The sequence below is a fragment of the Hemicordylus capensis genome, chromosome 5 (genome assembly GCF_027244095.1).
Source record: "Hemicordylus capensis ecotype Gifberg chromosome 5, rHemCap1.1.pri, whole genome shotgun sequence".
Lineage (NCBI taxonomy): Eukaryota > Metazoa > Chordata > Lepidosauria > Squamata > Cordylidae > Hemicordylus > Hemicordylus capensis.
In genome coordinates, this window is record NC_069661.1 from 96,062,202 (window position 1) to 96,080,345 (window position 18,144).

Below are 18,144 nucleotides of genomic sequence, written 5' to 3' on the forward strand. Positions count from 1 at the left end.
TTTGGAGAAAAGACTTTGGGAAAGGAGATTTGTGGAATGTTCAGGGCCAATTTCAACAGTTTGGGAGGAGGAAAGTTTGCTGAGTCTGCTGCTGCTGTCTCCAGTCCAGTTAGGGGTCTCAGAAGCACAGTCCAAAGAAAAATATTAGAGCAATCCAGTCTTCTGTTTGTTATATTTTTAACAAATGGTTTGCAAACTAATATAAGAACTGGAATAACATCTCTAACTCAGAAAGCAACTGACTTTTTTTTTTCAGTGAAATAATTCTCTCTTGGGTTCATTTCAGGTGAAATATTTTCAGCATCAGAAGAATAACGAACTGTTTCATTTAATACAAACACTCTGTCTTGTGACTGGTCAGTTTATTCTTGGCTGCATTAGAACATGCTTGTGACAAATAGGTCACCTGAACTGCTACCTGTAAACACAAACCAGAATGCTACATGTTATTGTTCAAACCATATTTACACAGTTTTAAGTGGCATAATGAATTGTGAGTTTGTATTAATGGCAAGTTATTCAGAGGCCACCAAGAGCATGGTGGAGGAAGAAAATCTGGCCAGTCCAGGGTCATGTCACTTTTTTGCTAAGACTTACCATGTGAACTCATAAATATTCTGAAATTTCAGGCCTGTACACAACTAGTGATCCATAAAACTAAACACAAATGAGCAGTGATGAATTGTGGCCTGTGAAGACACTTGACAGTTCCCTTGGTTTTGTAGTCCCAGGCAGGCAGCAGGTTTATTCAGGCCCTGGTGGGCCACCATCCATGGCTGGTGAGATACATTTGGCTTGGTCACAAGTTCTGGTCTTGGTATAGGATGGTCTTGATAAAAGGCTACAGCAGATTCAGATATCTTCTTCTCTGCACTCTTTTCAGCTACATAAATACAAAGACAATATTTTTGGTTTTTCAGTCAGTCCCGTAAAGGAAGTAAAAGAAAGAGTCGTCCTGTGAGTGTAAAGACCTTTGAAGATGTTCCTGTAGAGCCCACAGTAAGAGTGGTTCAGGATGTAAGTTCATATTGTATTTAGTGCTTGTCCTCTTTTGTTCCTCTTCAAACTCTTCCATTGATTTGATAATTTTGGGGCACCGCCTTTTGTGTTTTGAAGGACAATCAGACAGACAGTGGGATGATTCTCGCATCTGAAGAACTAAAGACATTAGAAGATAAATCTAAACAACTGCTATTGCCCTTTAGGTAAGTTTGTTCACACACAAACAATGAACATTTCTGTCAACAGCGGCAGAGGGGGCATGCCTTCTCTTGTAGGTTTTGCAGAGGCATCTGATTGGCCACTGTGGGAAACAGGATGCTGCACTAGATAAGATTTGGGCCTGATCCAACAGGACTCATCCTATGTTACTTTGGTACTGCATTCCCAATCATGATCAGGGGCCTGTGCAGCTCCTATTTCAGTGTGAAAGGAAATGCCAAATTAGATCATGATGTATTTAACATCAAGTCTACTTTGCCCTTTAGTAACACTTGAGAAGGTATGGAAAGTAATCGAGTTTAGTGTTTATGTACTTTGATTTTGGTGCAGATCCATTGTTTTCTTAAGTCTCTTGACTCATTGCCATGTTGTATTCCAATGGCTATGAAACCCTCATACAATAGTACAGACATACATTTAACTAAAGAACATCTGCTCTAGAAGCAATGATCCCTGATCATATAAATCCATGGAGGCCTGGTTCATATTTTACTTAGGCTGTGGATTCTCTGTACTAGGAGTGTGCACAAACAGTCCGACCATAAACTGGGCTGGTTCAATGGTTTGATCACAAACCAGACCAGCCTTCAGGAAAGGTGGTCCAGTTTTAAATCGAACTGAATCTGGACTGGTTCATGGCAAACCAGTTCAGTGCTTCAAGGGGCTATGCTTGAAAAGGGGAATCCTGGCTTGAAAAGGCTTCTAAGGGCAGCCTGGGTGGTGGTGGTGAGAGGGCCGCCTTTTCAAGCCAGGATTAAAAGTAGATGTAAGTAGATATAAAAGTAGATGTAAGTTGCTTAGTGGTCCGCTGGCGGCTGCTGCCACTCCTTAAAATGTCCCTGGCAAGACTTCCACGCATGTGCGGAGGACAGGTCAGTACTGGAATCGTGTCACCACTGCGCAGGTGGGCTCCTGGGGGGAGTGCCGTTCACTGGGTCCGTACCAGGGTTTTATTGAGGAGCGGCGGCAGCTGCCCTCCGACCAGTTAACACTTTACATTTCCTTTCAAAGGTGCCCTCTCGCCACCCCTTTAGAAGCCTTTTCAAGCCAGGATTCCCGTTTACAAGCATAGCCCCTTGAACTGCCCAACCAGGTTGAGCTGGTTTGGTTGGATGGACCAGTGCAGCTGGTCATTTTGACCGAACCAGTTCACGGACCCGTGGTTCAGTGCAAATTCAGACTGAACTGCAAAAATCGGTCCGTGCATACCCCTACGCTGAATATGAGTTTAAGACACCACTGTACCATGCATGAAATTATGACTCAAATAAGGACTCTGTGCACAGGGCTGTACTCATGTGCAGCACAATCTTCCCCCCATTTTTTGAGAAGGAGGAATTGCCTGAATCAGGCCTATATACATCCAGCTTTATGGATGGAGCCTTCACATCCATTGTTATCTTATTGCATGGTGGAAGGCAGTGCATGCACATTCCTCTGCCAGTCAAAAATTATCCATAATTCACAAAGTGTCTGAATTGGGCCAGAGGATAATCACACTAAGCTACTAGCAAATAAAATCATGTGCACAGATATTTGACTTTAACCTGATCGCAATGATATATAAAACACACACACATTTCCATGCCAATACATGTTTATATGCAAAATGAAAGAAGTTTTAAAAATTAACATTTCAAAGTATGGTGTGGGGTTGGTAATTTTTATTTTTATTTTTCAGTGGTCTTGTCTCCAGTAAAAGTAATGAGTCTGTTATGTCTGAAGCTTCAAACCCAACAAGCGGCTACCAGTCAGGATATCACTCAGATGACATGGACACTACAGTTTGCTCTGGTGAAGAAACAGAACTTCTAGCCCTCAGGGAAAATACTTCTCAGACTTGCTGCACACTGGCATACAACTCTGGGATACCTCTTAATTTACCTCCTGTTTAAGAAAGGGGGATCCTTTCCCCAAATAAGTGATAACTGGAACTTGCTCTGAACATTGCCTTTTTCTTAAACCATTGGTGTTAGATTCAGAGGATTAGAAAAAAAATGTTACCTGCAAGGAGAAGAGGACTATATGGAATACTGACACCAAAACCACTGTTTAAGAGAAAGCTTAAAAAGCTATCCAGGGCCACCAAGACTGTTTACTGCCACTAACAGATCTACTTAGATTGTTTGATTACAATGACAACACTGGGAACTTCAAGATACACATGAAATGTTAATGTTGTCGCCACATTTCTATGCAACTTTATGAAGACATGAAAGTATTCTGACAGAAAACTGTGGGTTTTCAAATCTGTCAGCAACAAAATTCCAACAGTGCCTTTGTTCTCCCTGGGCATTGGTCTTAAGGAAGACAATCAATGCAGTTTGCTGACCTTGAATTCTCTTACATTTCCACTTCTTCACTCAAAGCCTTCATGATCAATGCTGGTGAAACAAATCGGTGAATACTGATGAAAAGCAGACAGTCCCTTTTTTTGGAAAGAGGTAGCATTTTGACTGTGTCGTCCTTGATCAGCTGTGGTTCCTTGAATGGATATTTGTTACTGAAACAATTCAGTTTTGACTTGATCAGTACTGGCAGAATCAGTTAAATGATCCAGAGATTTACCATAAGTTTTCATGATCTTTGCTTTAGGTGATCAACAGTGCATGATTGGCTTGAGATACAGATCCAAACTATTTGCTGGTGTGCGGGGGGCGGGGGGGAGGGAGGGGAAGGATGTAGTTCTGATATAAAGCAGCAAAGGATTTTGTCACTATAAACCCATATGTATCAATGACATATTAAATAACTGGCTGCTCAGATTTTGAGTGATGTTTTTAATGTAGGAATTGCTAGACAGTTTTCTGTTATTTGTTTGCCCAGAGTTCTAACAAGATATGATGTATATTACAAGATTTTTTAAAAGATATTGTAAAGCTATTTTGATTGGTGTTACTTTTGTATTTTTGTGTTTTATTCCATGTTTTTGTACTAAAATATTTCAAGAACGGAGACCCCATGAATGATCAAGAAACGGCACATAAAATATTTATAGTCTGGTTGTGTAGAAAGAAATGTAATATATTAAAATAAATATATATTATATATAATGAAACATGTACTATTTGCATCTTGCTTCAGTTGTGTCATGGTTATTTGTTGCAATATTTGTGCTTTAGAACCAATTCACAGGTGTGGTTTTTTGGTTTTTGCTTATCCACCACAAGTCTCCTGGTCGATACTGTAAAGTCTGAAAGGAAATGCCTGTTCATAGAGTGCTGTGATACAGCAGAGAAACAGTCCTCCCCCGCCAAATTAAAATTGGCATACTCAAGAAAGAAGAGCCACCTAATGGCACAGCGGGGAAATGGCTTGACTAGCAAGCCAGAGGTTGCTGGTTTAAATCCCCCTATATCGGGCAGCAGTGATACTGGAAGATGCTGAAAGGCATCACCTCATATTGTGCAAGAGGAAGCAATGGTAAACGCCTCCTGTATTCTACCAAAGACAACCACAAGGCTCTGTGGTCGCCAGGAGTCAACACCGACTCGATGGCACACTACTTTACCAATAAAATGGAGCTTAAGTCTGGAATAACATTCACAGTGTAGTCTTAACTTACTTCCTGATAGTCCAAACTGATGCATTTGCTGAACCTCATTAGGGAGCAAGTTACATAATGAGGATTCCATAAATGAGAGTTTGATAATTCCAAGTGGCACCACTGAGAATTGCCCTGTCTCTTGTCCTTGCCAATCTGATATCAGATTGCTGGCATTCAGAATATCGCCCTTTCTGATGACCTTGCACTTAGCAAAGTTTGCACACTGACTCGACGGCACACTTTACCTTTACAAGATGGAAGGTATTATTTTTAGATTGAAAATGACCCAACCTTAGTGAAGTGGTAGCAGCAGAAAAGCATATTAGAGGGCACAGAAGTGCAACCGGGGTGGTGGTTGTGTGGGGAAGCATGTAAAGAGTGCCTTTGCAGGTGACCACTGGGCTCGAGGAATGAAGCTGTGGAGCGGGGGGACCTACTTGTCTGTGGGGCACTTCCCCTCCCCATATCCCTCTGGCTCTGCATGCCTCAGAGGAGCCTACCCATCATCTGTGTGATTCAGTACTCTGGCTTTGTCTCTTTCCATTCAGCCTGCCCCTGTGTTGAGAATGGAAGAGCAGGCGAAGCTAGTGCTAGTCTTTAAAGTAGCCTTAGTTTCCCCTGAGATGATGATGATGATGCTAGTATAAATATGTATGCTTTTCAACAAAAGTTCTCTAAGTGGTTTACATAGAAAGATTAAAAAAAAAAAAGATGGTCCCCTGTCCCAAGGGCTCACAATCTAAGAGGAACATAAGGCAGATACCAGCAGCAACCATTGGCAGGATGCTGTGCTGGGTTTGGATATGGCCAGTTGCTTTCCTCCTGCCATATATAAGAGAGCCATCACTTCAAAAAGTGTGTCTCTGTTCAGTGTCCACTCTTAGGCAATAGGCAGTTTTCTGTGTTTTTGTTTCCCAGAGTTCTAACCATATATGATGTATATTACAAGATTTTTAAAAAGGCATTGTAATGCTATTTTGATTTGGTTCTTGTCATTCACTTGCAACACCACAGGTCTTTTTGTTTGTTGGCCACATTCTAAATCCCAAACAGTTTCTCTCCCAGTACATAACCAGGCTGGTAGGTATATTCTACCAATTCCACTAGTATTAAGTGGTCACTACCCATCAAGCCAAACCAATGAAAACTACTATACAAAAGTTTAGTGAGAGACTTATCTTTTCTCAATACGGTTCTCCTGACCTAAAGACCCAGACCTAGAACCCTCCAAGATGTAGCAATGTTCTAATCTAGATGTAAATATTTGTTAGTTAGTTTGCATATAGCAGACACAGTCCACATGGAATGTTATTTGTACATTTCCCATTTCCAGTATTCACATACAATGGGCTGATAAATCAGTTTTCTGCTCTTTGAAATGTCTTGCGTGTTCCTTTTACTAGGCAATCCATCTCCCCCCACCCCACCCCACCCCACACTGGTGCAAAAACATTGCAGAAGTAAGTCAGATGAGAAAGAAGCAACTCCACACCTGGTTCTGAAAGGAAATTGGCCTTGCTTCTGTTTTTATATGTATTCCATTTCAGGAACCAGTCAGAAATGTGTTGATCTATTTAACAGTCAAGTCTACGGTTCTTTTCTTAGGCTTTTTCATTGAAAGGCACCTGGCCTTTCAAAAAATATATATATTCTCAATGCAGTATTCTTGGCAAAGTACCAGTTAAGCTACATCTGGCTCACCAGATGTCAGACTGTACAAGATTTTAATTATGAAACATATGCTAAATATGATCCGATCCAAAGATTGTTGACTGATGACAAACCATCTCACACTCTCTCTCTCTTTGGATATTTTGTTTAGGGGTTTTCAGTGCAATAGTGAGCCATCACCATTTCATTTTCTACCATGATGATGTGGCCCTCTGCATTTATTGTGGCACAGAGTGTTCAGGATTGCTCAGGGAGCAGCCTTTGCTTTCCAGTCAAGACAAACCATGTATCCAGTAACTATGCATACATACTGTAACTGGTTTCCTAGAATGACCCGGCTAGCTACTTTTGGAAACAAGTAGTAGACTCCAGACCAGATTGAAAGTGCTGGTTTGACATGTCAAAACCCTACATGGCTTGGGGCTGGGATGCAGGACTATATTCACCCAAACCAATCTGCCAGGGCCATTTGTTCATCATCTTGAGCCTTGCTCACAGCCCCACCATTGACTGAGATTTGGTTGGTGGGGGCAAGAGAAAAAGCCTTCTTAGTTCTGGCCCCTTGGGTGCAAAGAGCTTCACCATGTTCCCTCCCTTAGGGGTTTAAAAAAACCCAACTTAAAATCTACTTGTTTAGAGAGACTTTAAAATGTGTTTTTTTTCTACAGTGTGATGGGTTTTTAATTGGGTCTGTTTTAACTGATTTTATTCTACATTGTCCTTTATTTGTTTTACTGTTTTAAGTTTTATATTACTTTTTTTGTTTCACTGTTGTGAACATCCCTGAGCAGTATTGTACTGGAGGGACAGGATAGAAATATTTTAAATGAAATAAAAAGATGATGGAATCCCTTCATTTCTCCAGCTTTGGGCTTTGTTGGGGTGGGCACTTTAACTCCCATCTCTCTAGTATTAAAAACTGATTAAGTCCTGGGAAAGCCTCCAGGGGGTCATTTGGTAAACTAGCTGGAGACCTTTAACATATGGTACTGATAAGCATCTCAGCATCTGAGATAAGAAGTTGCTTAATAGGATTTGAGGAAGCTTAGCTTTTGTTACCCCAAAGCTATGCAGTGTAAAGCAGAATCCTTACACAGATGTAATTAGCTGGTAACCCCATCAGATTCTGCTAATTTGCACGACACAGCCTGATGGCCTCAAATTGGTTTAACACAAAGGACTGCAAACTAGCAATTCAAATGAGTATGTTGAAAGTGTTCAAAACTGACCACCAGTACAATCTTCCACTTTTGCCTGTGTTGCAGAGTCTCTGTCTATGCACTTTTACCTCTAATGGGAAAGAACAAGCTTTCAGACATGATCATCTGCCTTGCATGTGCTACAGTCAAGATATTGCTTGCAATGATCATCCCTGGAAGCTTTGTTTAGCATGTCTGGCACTTTCGAGATGTTGTTTCATGTCTTTAGGAACATAGGAAGCTGCCATATACTGAGTCAAACCACTGGTCTATCTAGCTCAGTATTGTCTTCACAGACTGGCAGCGGCTTCTGCAAGGTTGCAGGCAGGAATCTCTCTGAGTAAACCTGTATGTCATTTATGCAATGCTCCTGCATAGGAATAGGGAGGGAAGACATGGCCAAGAGGTTCACGTGGATGAGACAGTAAATCTCTTCTGGATAAGTTTGTATGGTTATGTGCAAAAAGACAAGTGTATCTCTTCTAAACAGCAATGGGACAAATTATGGAAATGGACGTTGGACATAAACACCACCACCCCCCGCCGATTACCTGATGTGCCTTGTAAATCCCCCATCCCCGAGTTACAGTACTGCCTGCATATACTTTATAACCCTGTGGGTTTCCAAATCCTTGTGTGTAAATTTTTGTAGATATATGATGTACAAACAACCACTTTGTTGTGCTTTGGCAACGTACTGTATGCTTTGGTAGTTTGTTGGTTCAATAAAAAAATCTTGTCCTATCTTGGAGAAGCCAGGGAGGGAACTTGAAACCTTCTGCTCTTCCCAGAGTGGCGGCTCCATCCCGAGGGGAATATCTTGTAGTGCTCACACTTCTAGTCTCCCATTCAGATGCAACCAGGGCAGACTCTGCTTAGCTATGGGGACAAGTCATGCTTGCTACCACAAGACCAGCTCTCCTCTCATTGTGATCTAGACGCGTGTTTTGTTTTTGTTTCCAGAAGATGGGATATATTGGGCCCCATCTATTTCTGTGTAGTTCCCCCCCACCCCTGCAGCTTCTCCCTCTCACCAAGCCTTTACCTACTTTTATGGCCAGCAGCAGGGGTTGACATTGTTGGGGGCCTCAGTAGGACCCACTGCCAATCCCCAAGACTACCTCTATGCTCATAGCCTTTGAGTGGTGGTGGTGGTGGTGATGATGATGATGGTGGAGCAATTCTTTCAGCCAAGACAGTCAATCCATGGTTGCCTCCTTCAGCGACATGATCCCATCCACCAAGGTAAAGCCCATAATAAAACTTAGGGAAGAAGTTGGAAGGCGGTTTGCTGAGAGGGCCCCCTGAAGGCAGGAGCCAGTCCTGCAATGCACATACCATATATGCAAGGGTGAGCTGCTTGTCTGCTCCTGAGGGGGAGGGAAGCAACATAAGGGGAGGAGTTGCAGCAGATAAATGATGGGAAACAACACCCCATACTATGTTCCTGCTTCTAAGGGCCCCCTATCAGAACTAGCAGACGTGTGCTCAAATTCCAGCATACCCATGAAACCTGCTGGGCGACCTTGGGTCAGTAACTCTTTCCCAGTCTAATCTCCCTCACTTTGCACAGTTGTGAGGACAGGCTATGATGACCATATATACATTTCATATATACATTACCCTCACAAGAACGGTAGGATACAAATGTGACGAGTGTGTGTGTATATGCTCCCCAAGAGGTCAATACATTTCTTCCCCTGGTTTTTAGAAAGGTCTAAGGCTTATTTTGTCACCTAGTCATGTTGTGGTTTTCATCATCTTTACAAGCCTGCTGCTATTTAATTTGTTTGTTGTGAGGTTATGATATGCATGCTGTTTGTGTTTTATACTATTTTTTATTCTGTAAGCTCTCTGCTCTGAGCTTGGTGAGGAGGGAAAGCCTATATGAAGGGCAACCCACATGTGTAATAGGAGAGCCATAATTGTAGCGTTTAAAGTTTTTAAAAAAATATTTTTTAAAGAGATGTAGGAAATACTCAGTATGATTAGAGCTACAGCACTGGACAAAGGTGTGTCTTCTCTGAAACTGCAATTAGCTCTGCATAGGGGTGGGATAAGAAACAAGTAGCAGCTTTGAGGCGGGCACTTTTGACTGGGAATATGACATGTGGGAAAGGAGTTAAATCCACTCACCTTGTGCTGCTCCGCTGATAAAACCCGAGAGTCCTCCTGTGCCTGCTTTAGAGTTTAAAGAAACTCTAGGTGACAAAATAAGCCTTAGATCTTTCTAAAAACCAGGGGAAGAAATGTATTGACCTCTTGGGGAGCATATACACAGACTCGTCACATAGGTATCCTACTGTTCGTGTCACATGTGGTTTGGCCCTCAATAAGTAAGATCAGATGCCTTTTCTCAGAAATCTGAGAGTATAAGAATGAGTGAGCTTGCTTACCTGAATATTTTATTTTATTTAGTCCTCACTGGCAAAGCTTTCCGTTCCTGTTGGTGATAGTCAGTGGTCGTTTCACGGTGATAGATGTCTCTTTAAGAGGCAAGCTCAGAAGACTCTCAGGATGAGATCAAGTGAGTGAACTGGAGGAACAGTTTCAGTTTTGCAGTAGGAGACTGTATGAATGAATAGGCCTGTATGATCTCAAGGGCCAAAAAAGTCCTGAGCCTGGACAGACCAGAAACTGGAGATGGTCTTCAATGTAAGCAGTGATGCTCCCCCATCCCCTATCCAAGTGGGTGTACTGGGCTTTTCATAAGAACAGCCCTACTGGAGCAGGCCCAAGGCCTATCTAGTCCAACATCCTGTTTCTCACAGTGGCCCACCAGATGCTGGAAAGGTATGCTCTCTCTCCTGCTGCTGTTCCCCTACAACTGCTACTTAGTAGCATCTACCCTTAATCAATGGAAATTGCTTACTAGGGCCTTTCTGGTAGCTAAACACATTATTCTACAAAATTGGAAATGTAAATATCCTTGAGATATTGAAAAATGGATCTTTGATTTACTTTAGCAACCCATGAATGTTCTTTTTAACTAGGGATTTGGTCTGAGTTTTTGGAACTATTTGCATTGTAAGTGTTGCATTGTAAGTATGAAATTTAATAAAATAATTAAAAAATATTTAGTGGCATCTTGCCTCAGAGGTTGGAGGTGGCCTATAGCCAGCAGACTAGTAGCTATTGATAGACCTGTCCTACATGAATTTGTCTAAGCCCCTTTTAAAGCCATCCATGCTAGTGGCCACCACTAGATCCCATGGCAGAGAATTCCATAGATTAATTATGTGCTGTATGAAAAAGTACTTCCTTTTTGTCAGTCCTAAATTTCCTGGCCATCAGTAGAATGAGATGATCCCTGGTTCTAGTGTTGTGAGAGAGTGAGAAAAATCCCTCTCTGTCCACTCTCTGTACTCCATGAATAATTTTATACACCTATGTCATGTATCCCATCGTCACCTCTTTTCCAAACTAAAAAGCTTCAGATGCTGTAGCTTTGCCTCATACAAAAGGTGCTCCTGGCCGCTGATCATCTTGCTTGCCCTCTTCTGCACCTTTTCCAGTTCTATAATGTCCTTCTTAAGATATGCTGACCAGAGCTGTATGCAGTACTCCAAATGTGGCCACATCACAGATTTGTGTCAATACAAATACGATAAATATTTATATACCACTGTTCAACAAAAGTTTCCCAAAGCAGTTTGCATAGAAATAAATAAAATGTCTAAAATGACTCCCTATCCCCAAAGGGTTCACAATCTAAAAAAGAAACATAAGATAGACACCAGCAACAGCCACTGGAGGGATGCTGTGCTGGGGATGGATAGAGCCAGCTGCTCTCCTCCTGTTCAATAAAGAGCTTCACCACTAAAAAGGTGCCTTTTTGCTCATTTAGTATAGTATAAAGCATTATACTAACATTTTTATTTTCAGTCCCCTTCCTTATGACCCCTAGCATGGAATTTGCCTTTTTCACAGCTGCCGCACACTAAATAGAAACTTTCAATGAGCTGTCCACCATGACCCCAAGATCTCTTTCCTGGTCAGCCACTGATAGCTCACACCCCATCAGATATATGTGAAGTTTTTGCCCTAATATGAATCACTTTACACCAGCGTACACTGAACTGCATTTGTCATTTTGTCGCCCAGTTACCCAGTTTGGAGAGATCCTTTTGGAGCTCTTCACAATCTTTTGTAGATTTCACTCCCCTAAATAGTTTGGTGTCAACTGAAAACTTGGCTCCTACGCTGTTTATCCCAACTTCTAGATTATTTATGAACAAGTTATGAACACTGGTCCCAGTACAGATCCCTGGGGGACCCCACTTAATTCCCTCCATTGTGAAAACTGTCAATTTATTCCTATCCTCTATTTCCTGTCCTTCAACCAGTTACCAATCCACACCTGAACCTGTCTCCTTGACTGCCAGGTTTACTCAAGAGTTTTTGGTGAGGAACTTTGTCAAAAGCATTTTGGAAATCTCAGTCAAACATACTATGTCAAACAGTTTACCTTTATCTACATGCCTGTTGACAAATCTTATACAAATCTATGGTACAGCCACATCTGGGGTACTGTGTACATCTTTGGTCACCGTATCTTAAGAAGAATATTGTAGAACTGGAAAAGGTGCAGAAAAGGCAACCAAGATGATCAGAGGGCCTGGAGCACCTTCCTTATGAGGCTAGGCTACAGCATCTGGAGCTCTTTACCTTGGAAAAGAGATGACTAAGGGGAGACATGACATAAGTGTATACAATTATGCATGGAGAGGAGAGAGTGGACAGAGATAAATTTTTCTTCCTCTCTCACAACACTAGAACCAGGGGTCACCCCATGAAACTGAAGGTCGGGAAATTTAGGACCAACAAGAAGTACTTTTTCACACATCGCATAATTAATATATGGAATTCTTTGCTGTGGGATGTGGTGATGGCCACCAACTTGGATTGCTTTAAAAGGGGCTTAGAGAAATTCATGGAGGATAGGTATATCAATGGCTGTGGGCCACCTCCAGTCTCAGAATGCCTCAGAATGCACAATGCCTCTCAATATCAGTTGCAGGGGAGCAATAGCAGGACAGAGGGTGTGTCTTCACCTCTTTCCTGTGGGCTTCTCAGAGGCATTTGGTGGGCCACTGGGTGAAACAGGATGCCGGACTAGATAGGCCTTGGGCCTAATCCAGCAGGCCTATTCTTATGACACTCTCAAAGAACTCCAGAAGGTTAGTGAGGCAAGAATTGCCCTTGCAGCAGCTGTGCTTGTTCTCCTTCAACAAAGCCTGTTCTTCTATATGTTTATCCTTAGGGATGCTTTCCATCAATTTACTGGGCACAGAAGCTAAGCTAAAAGTAAGGTAAAGTGTGCCGTCAAGTCAATTTCGACTCCTGGCACCCGCAGAGCCCTGTGATTTTCTTTTGTAGACTCAGTACAGGAGGGGTTTACCATTGCCTCCTCTCATGCAGTATGAGATGATGCCTTTCAGCATCTTCCTATATGGCTGCTGCCTGATATAGTACCAGTGGGGATTCGAACCGGCAATCTTCTGCTTGTTAGTCAAGCATGTCCCCACTGTACCAAGTTAAGCTAACCCACCTGTTATTTCTAGGACTGTTCCCCACCCCCACCCAGATCCCTTTTTCAAAATTGGAATTACATTAGCTACTTTCCAGTACTCTGGTAGAGAGCCTTGTAGGGACAAGTTCTAGAGCGGGTATAAGGTCAGTATCCTTCACGGTGAAGACAGATGCAAAGAACTCATCCAGCTACTTGGCAATCTCCTCATCCTCCTTAATCCTTTCACACCTTATCATCTAAGGGTCCAACTGTCTCCCTGGCAGGTTTTCTGCTTCTGATAGTTTTAAAGAAGTTTTTGTTATTTCTCCTTGACTCTTCTAGCTATATGCTTCAATATATTTCCAGGCATCACTAACCATAAATAGCTGACTTATCACAAGAAGCCTGCTGTGTGCTGCTGTTGTCACATATTAGGCTGTTTACATGGCCAAAAATTGTGTAGGATGAGCATCCTACCACACTTTGTGAGCTGTGTGAGTTCCTGATTTTCCATTGTGAGGGAGCAAACAGCTAGGTAGGTGGGTGAAATGATTGGGTGTGAGATAGGAGCTGGGTAGGATGGCGCCTTCCTACTTAGCTCTTGTACCCAGCATTTTAACAAAGCAGAAGGAAAAGCTGCCTACTCAGATCCTCACTCACACACTGTCACTCCCACTTCCTCCCACCTATTTGTTTGTTTGTGCACAATTGGAAATTGGGAGTATACACAGAACCGATGCTGGGTAGGATGCTTGCACTAGCCAGTTTTTGGCCGTGTGATCAGCCCTGTTGCATAATCACTACTCCATATTGTTCAGTATACTGTGAAAATATTGAGTAAAATTTGATCCTGCTAATATTATTCTCCCAAACCCCATCCTAATAGAAGGATCTTAAACATTCGGTATATGTGGTGAACTGCTTCAATATCATTTTAATGAAAAGCAGTATATAAATCAAACAATAAATAAAGAGTGGATTGGATTGAACTATAGATGGGTGAAAATTTCCTGTTTAACAGAAAGTACTAACCATGGGTACTAATAGATGCAGGAAGTCAATTTGATTTTCATAGTAAGTGCTTAAGTGCAATGATGAGGAATTAGCTGCTCCCAGCAATGATTGCCCTGAAATGCATCCTATGCCTGATTTCTGGAAGCCAGAACCCTCTGAAATGGACCTCAGGAGCAAATAAATTAACAGTATGGAAGTTTGGAGAAGAGACATTCACACAAATGTTATTTCCCCCTCTTTAAATATATGTAATTCTTATGGCAATTGTAAAAGAACAGAAATCACATATTTAGTACTGCCCCACCCAACCAAATCTTGCAGGATTACTTGCAAAATTAACCTGCATGCTTGGTTGTCTTGATATACATCTGCACTGAAATGGACCAAATTGGGAAGCCTGAACTATTAGAATGGAAAAATGCACCCTTTCATTTGCTCTAAAAATCACTTAATGAGCTTTGTATTGAGGCATAAAATGTAATGCATTGGCTGTGTGGGAGCCTTTAGGAGATAATTTTACAATAACAACTCTTTGGGGTACTTAAATGTTTAGTTTTAAATTACAGTCTCCAAGACTTCTATAGATTTTCTGATAAAACTATTAAACTGCCAGCAACTGTTTAGTGTCACAGCTTGGTTAAGTACTAAACCAGTATGGCGTATGCAGATAAGGCAAATGCAATTATACACACAAAGACCAGTCATATTAGTCAATCAAGGCCTTTTCAACCACGTCCTCACATTAACTCTGCTGTTTCCTTGATGAAGATAATTAGGTCTTATTAGCAATTTGCAGTTCACATTAATTTTATGGATATTGTCGATAGTGCTGCTGCATAATGTTGATTTGCCACAATTATTATACCATGTTCAACGCCATTTTAAATCTGTAGATTTATGCAGAAACACTGATGCTCAGGAAGGTGAGAATCAGCTATGGAATTCCAGATTGAGCATGCATGGTGAAATGTTACAGATGGCTTCAAATACAGAGAGCTGTTTTAGAGTTTTCTATTGTTTCTATATTCTGCTGCATTTCAGTGCTCATAATTCTAGAAGTGAGCTAGAGTGGATGTGAAGAATTAACCTCATATGTTTACAGTGGTGTTACAAATAGAGTCTCTTTGCATGTTATGTGCTGGGCCAGCATCTGCACATGGAACTCTTGTGCAGCTGCTGGCACCAAAGCATCTTGGAGAATATGAGAATGTATGGACTTTATTGCATGGAGAGGTGGTTTATCTGAGCTGACCCTCACTACAAATATTAGTTTTACTTATATTTGTAGCACATGCAGAAGAGCAGCTTGGCTAAATTGTAGCCTCCCCCCACCCCCATGAAATTAAGGAAAAGCGCTCAGACTTTTGGTGGGAGGAAGAATGTGCACACTTATGGGGTACAATATGTCTTTATTGCATGTGGTTTGGCTGTCAGATGAAGTGTCATTTGAATGGGCTCCATGTGTCCTTATCTTAACTTGTGAAGTGTTCAAGGGTTTGCACTGGTACAAACAAAACTATTCATTATTTTATAGCAGTGGTTTTCAGTTCACATGGGGTGACATTAAAGCCCAAAGGGCAGGCCAGCACAATGTGAAGAAAGTTTGAAGTTTGAAAAACCCATGCTACAGCTTTTCCTTAAACAATGTTTAACAGTTTTACATCCAACAAAATGACAGGTATAGATTTCACGCTGTTTTATCATGGGAGCTAACTATGAAGGATCCAGTTATTTTCTTTGCTGACTGAGAAGCTCTAGCTCTTAGTACATCTGGTAAAAGCATTTTGCCCCAGATTCCCCCTCTCTTAGCTGTAAACGGACAATACATTCTTAACATTTCAAATACACAGCAAGGACATTGGGGCATCAGTAACCTTCAACAACTGATGTCAAAGGAAATCTACTACAGACTCAGGAACCACTAAGTTTCCCATGCACTCTAAACAGGTTGAGAAGAATGCAATGGTTCTAACTATAGATATCCTGTACAGTTCTACTGTCTTGGCAATGCTGTCTATTCTTTTTCTTTTTAAAAAGAAAAAGAGTAGAGGAGAAAAACATGAAACTATTACTGCAGGCATACATTGCTTTGCTAGTCATCCTACATTTTCCTCGTAGATTTTTAACCAACCAAGAAATATTGACATGCCCCTTTCTCAGAAATGTAAGTTTCTGAGAAATAAAATACAATTCCAGCTCCGCAAAGGCAAACAGGTCTTCTCTCTAAAGGCTTAAGGGAGTCCTCAGTAAAGAGCCCTCCTGGGCGGGTGGCTCTCCCTAAGATTTGTGGTGAAGTTTATCTTGGCATTGTTTAGGGGAGTTGGTCATAGGTGGTGGCAGCAGCAAAACGTCTTTGTCCCCTTCCTCTCCCTCTTCTTCTCCCTTCCATGAGCTCCCTCCCCCTGGCACCAACAGAGTTGCACTCCATCACCACCTCCTCCTTTTCCCATCCACCCCATGCTGAACTGAATGCACTATGGCACGGTCCTCTGGGCCCAAGCTCCCACTGACGGAATAGAGGAGGTGACGATGGAGTGATCTTCTGGCCAAGAGAATCATTCCATTACCACACAAAGCAGTTCCACAATCCTTCCATCACCATACAAAGCACTATGAGCACTTTACACAGGTGGTCAGAGATTGGCAGTGGGTCCTCCTCCTGTGGGTTGGGGCCCTCAGCAGCTGCCTGCAGACACCAACCTCTGATGCTGACCCTGACTCCTGTTGATTTCCATCTCTTTTAAAGAGTCTCAGCTTGTATGAAGAGTTGTCATAAAATAACAGATATTCATAAAACACCTTTGTAGGCCACTCACATACCTCCACTGAGTGCAGAGCTTGAATTTTTTTGCGGGGGAGGCTTAATGAAAAGTACTAGCCCCACTCTCTGATTCTCACCAAAGTTACCCAAATCATGGTCTTCCTGAAGCAGCCTTTTGAAGGAGGGCCTGGGGCCATAATTTGAGCACTGGTGAGGATTAGCTTGACACTGAATAAACTATGTGCCAGCATGTTTGAAGGAGCAGTGCATGCTTGCCTATGCATGAATAGATGACAACAAGTGATGACTTGCATGGATGAAACAGCAACACAAATCAAAGATAAACTTTCACTCTTCACCACAAATTTAGATTTTTGGGTAGAAGCAGACCACACATTCAGCTCTGCGTGATGAGATCTTGAGTGGTGCATACATATGTGTGAATCAGTCCTATGGATAATGTGTATCTGTTTTGGCTTTTCTCCTCAGTGGTTGGAAGATAATCCTTGAGAAAAGGCTGTGCTTTGATTTTTCAGCAGTGTCATTGATTCCACAAAGTAAAGTTGGGGTTTTTTTTTGTGGGGGAGGGGAGTGGAATCCCAGGGGCATTTTGTGTGTGTGTGTGCACGAGTGTGTGTGTGGAAAACAATGAGAGAAAACAATATCCTAAGTGCTCTTACTACAAAACGGCACTGTGCTTCCCTATACAGTTAAAGGAAGCAACAGGCAAGATGAAGGTGAACATCAGAACTAAAGTAAAAAACTTTTGGTATCTATAAAAAGCAGAGGTTCACACGGAAACTGGATTACCCAGCAATCCTCCTAAGTCTTTCTGAGGATATGAAGCAGCTTGCTGGTTTTCACGTAGCAAGTTTATTCTGGTGTGGGCTTTGTAATATATTTTGGCTTCTTAATTCTTCATTTTGTAAAACTGCCGCCAGTAGTCTGTGTTGTTGCTATTGACAGCAAGTTAAGCGGCTTACAACATGAGGAAAACATTCTGAGTTATAAATAAAAGGCATTGTTTCATTCACAAGGGAATTTTGCGTGAGGCATGATACAAACATTTCACACATACATACTCAAAAGCAAATACCAAGTCATTATTTAGCACACCCTCCTGCATTAGGAAGGGTGAGGAAGAACTTCCTCGAGAGACATACAAGACTGTGCAATGTGTTGTGCTACATGTTTCCAACTTGTGCAACTCGTGCTTTTA

At 41.8% G+C, this 18,144-nt stretch overlaps 1 protein-coding gene across 2 annotated transcripts in view; it reads left to right on the top strand.

Moving 5' to 3' along the window:
• Window positions 1-4,279, top strand: part of KDR (kinase insert domain receptor) — a 57,990-nt gene extending 53,711 nt beyond the window's left edge. For both annotated transcript variants that reach the window (XM_053258391.1, XM_053258392.1), the window contains exons 28-30: window positions 921-1,017; window positions 1,117-1,205; window positions 2,903-4,279. In XM_053258391.1, coding sequence (XP_053114366.1) covers window positions 921-1,017; window positions 1,117-1,205; window positions 2,903-3,116 — 400 coding nt within the window. In that variant the 3' untranslated portion in view covers window positions 3,117-4,279. The remainder of the gene's footprint in view (window positions 1-920; window positions 1,018-1,116; window positions 1,206-2,902) is intronic.
• The last annotated feature ends 13,865 nt before the right edge of the window (window positions 4,280-18,144 follow it).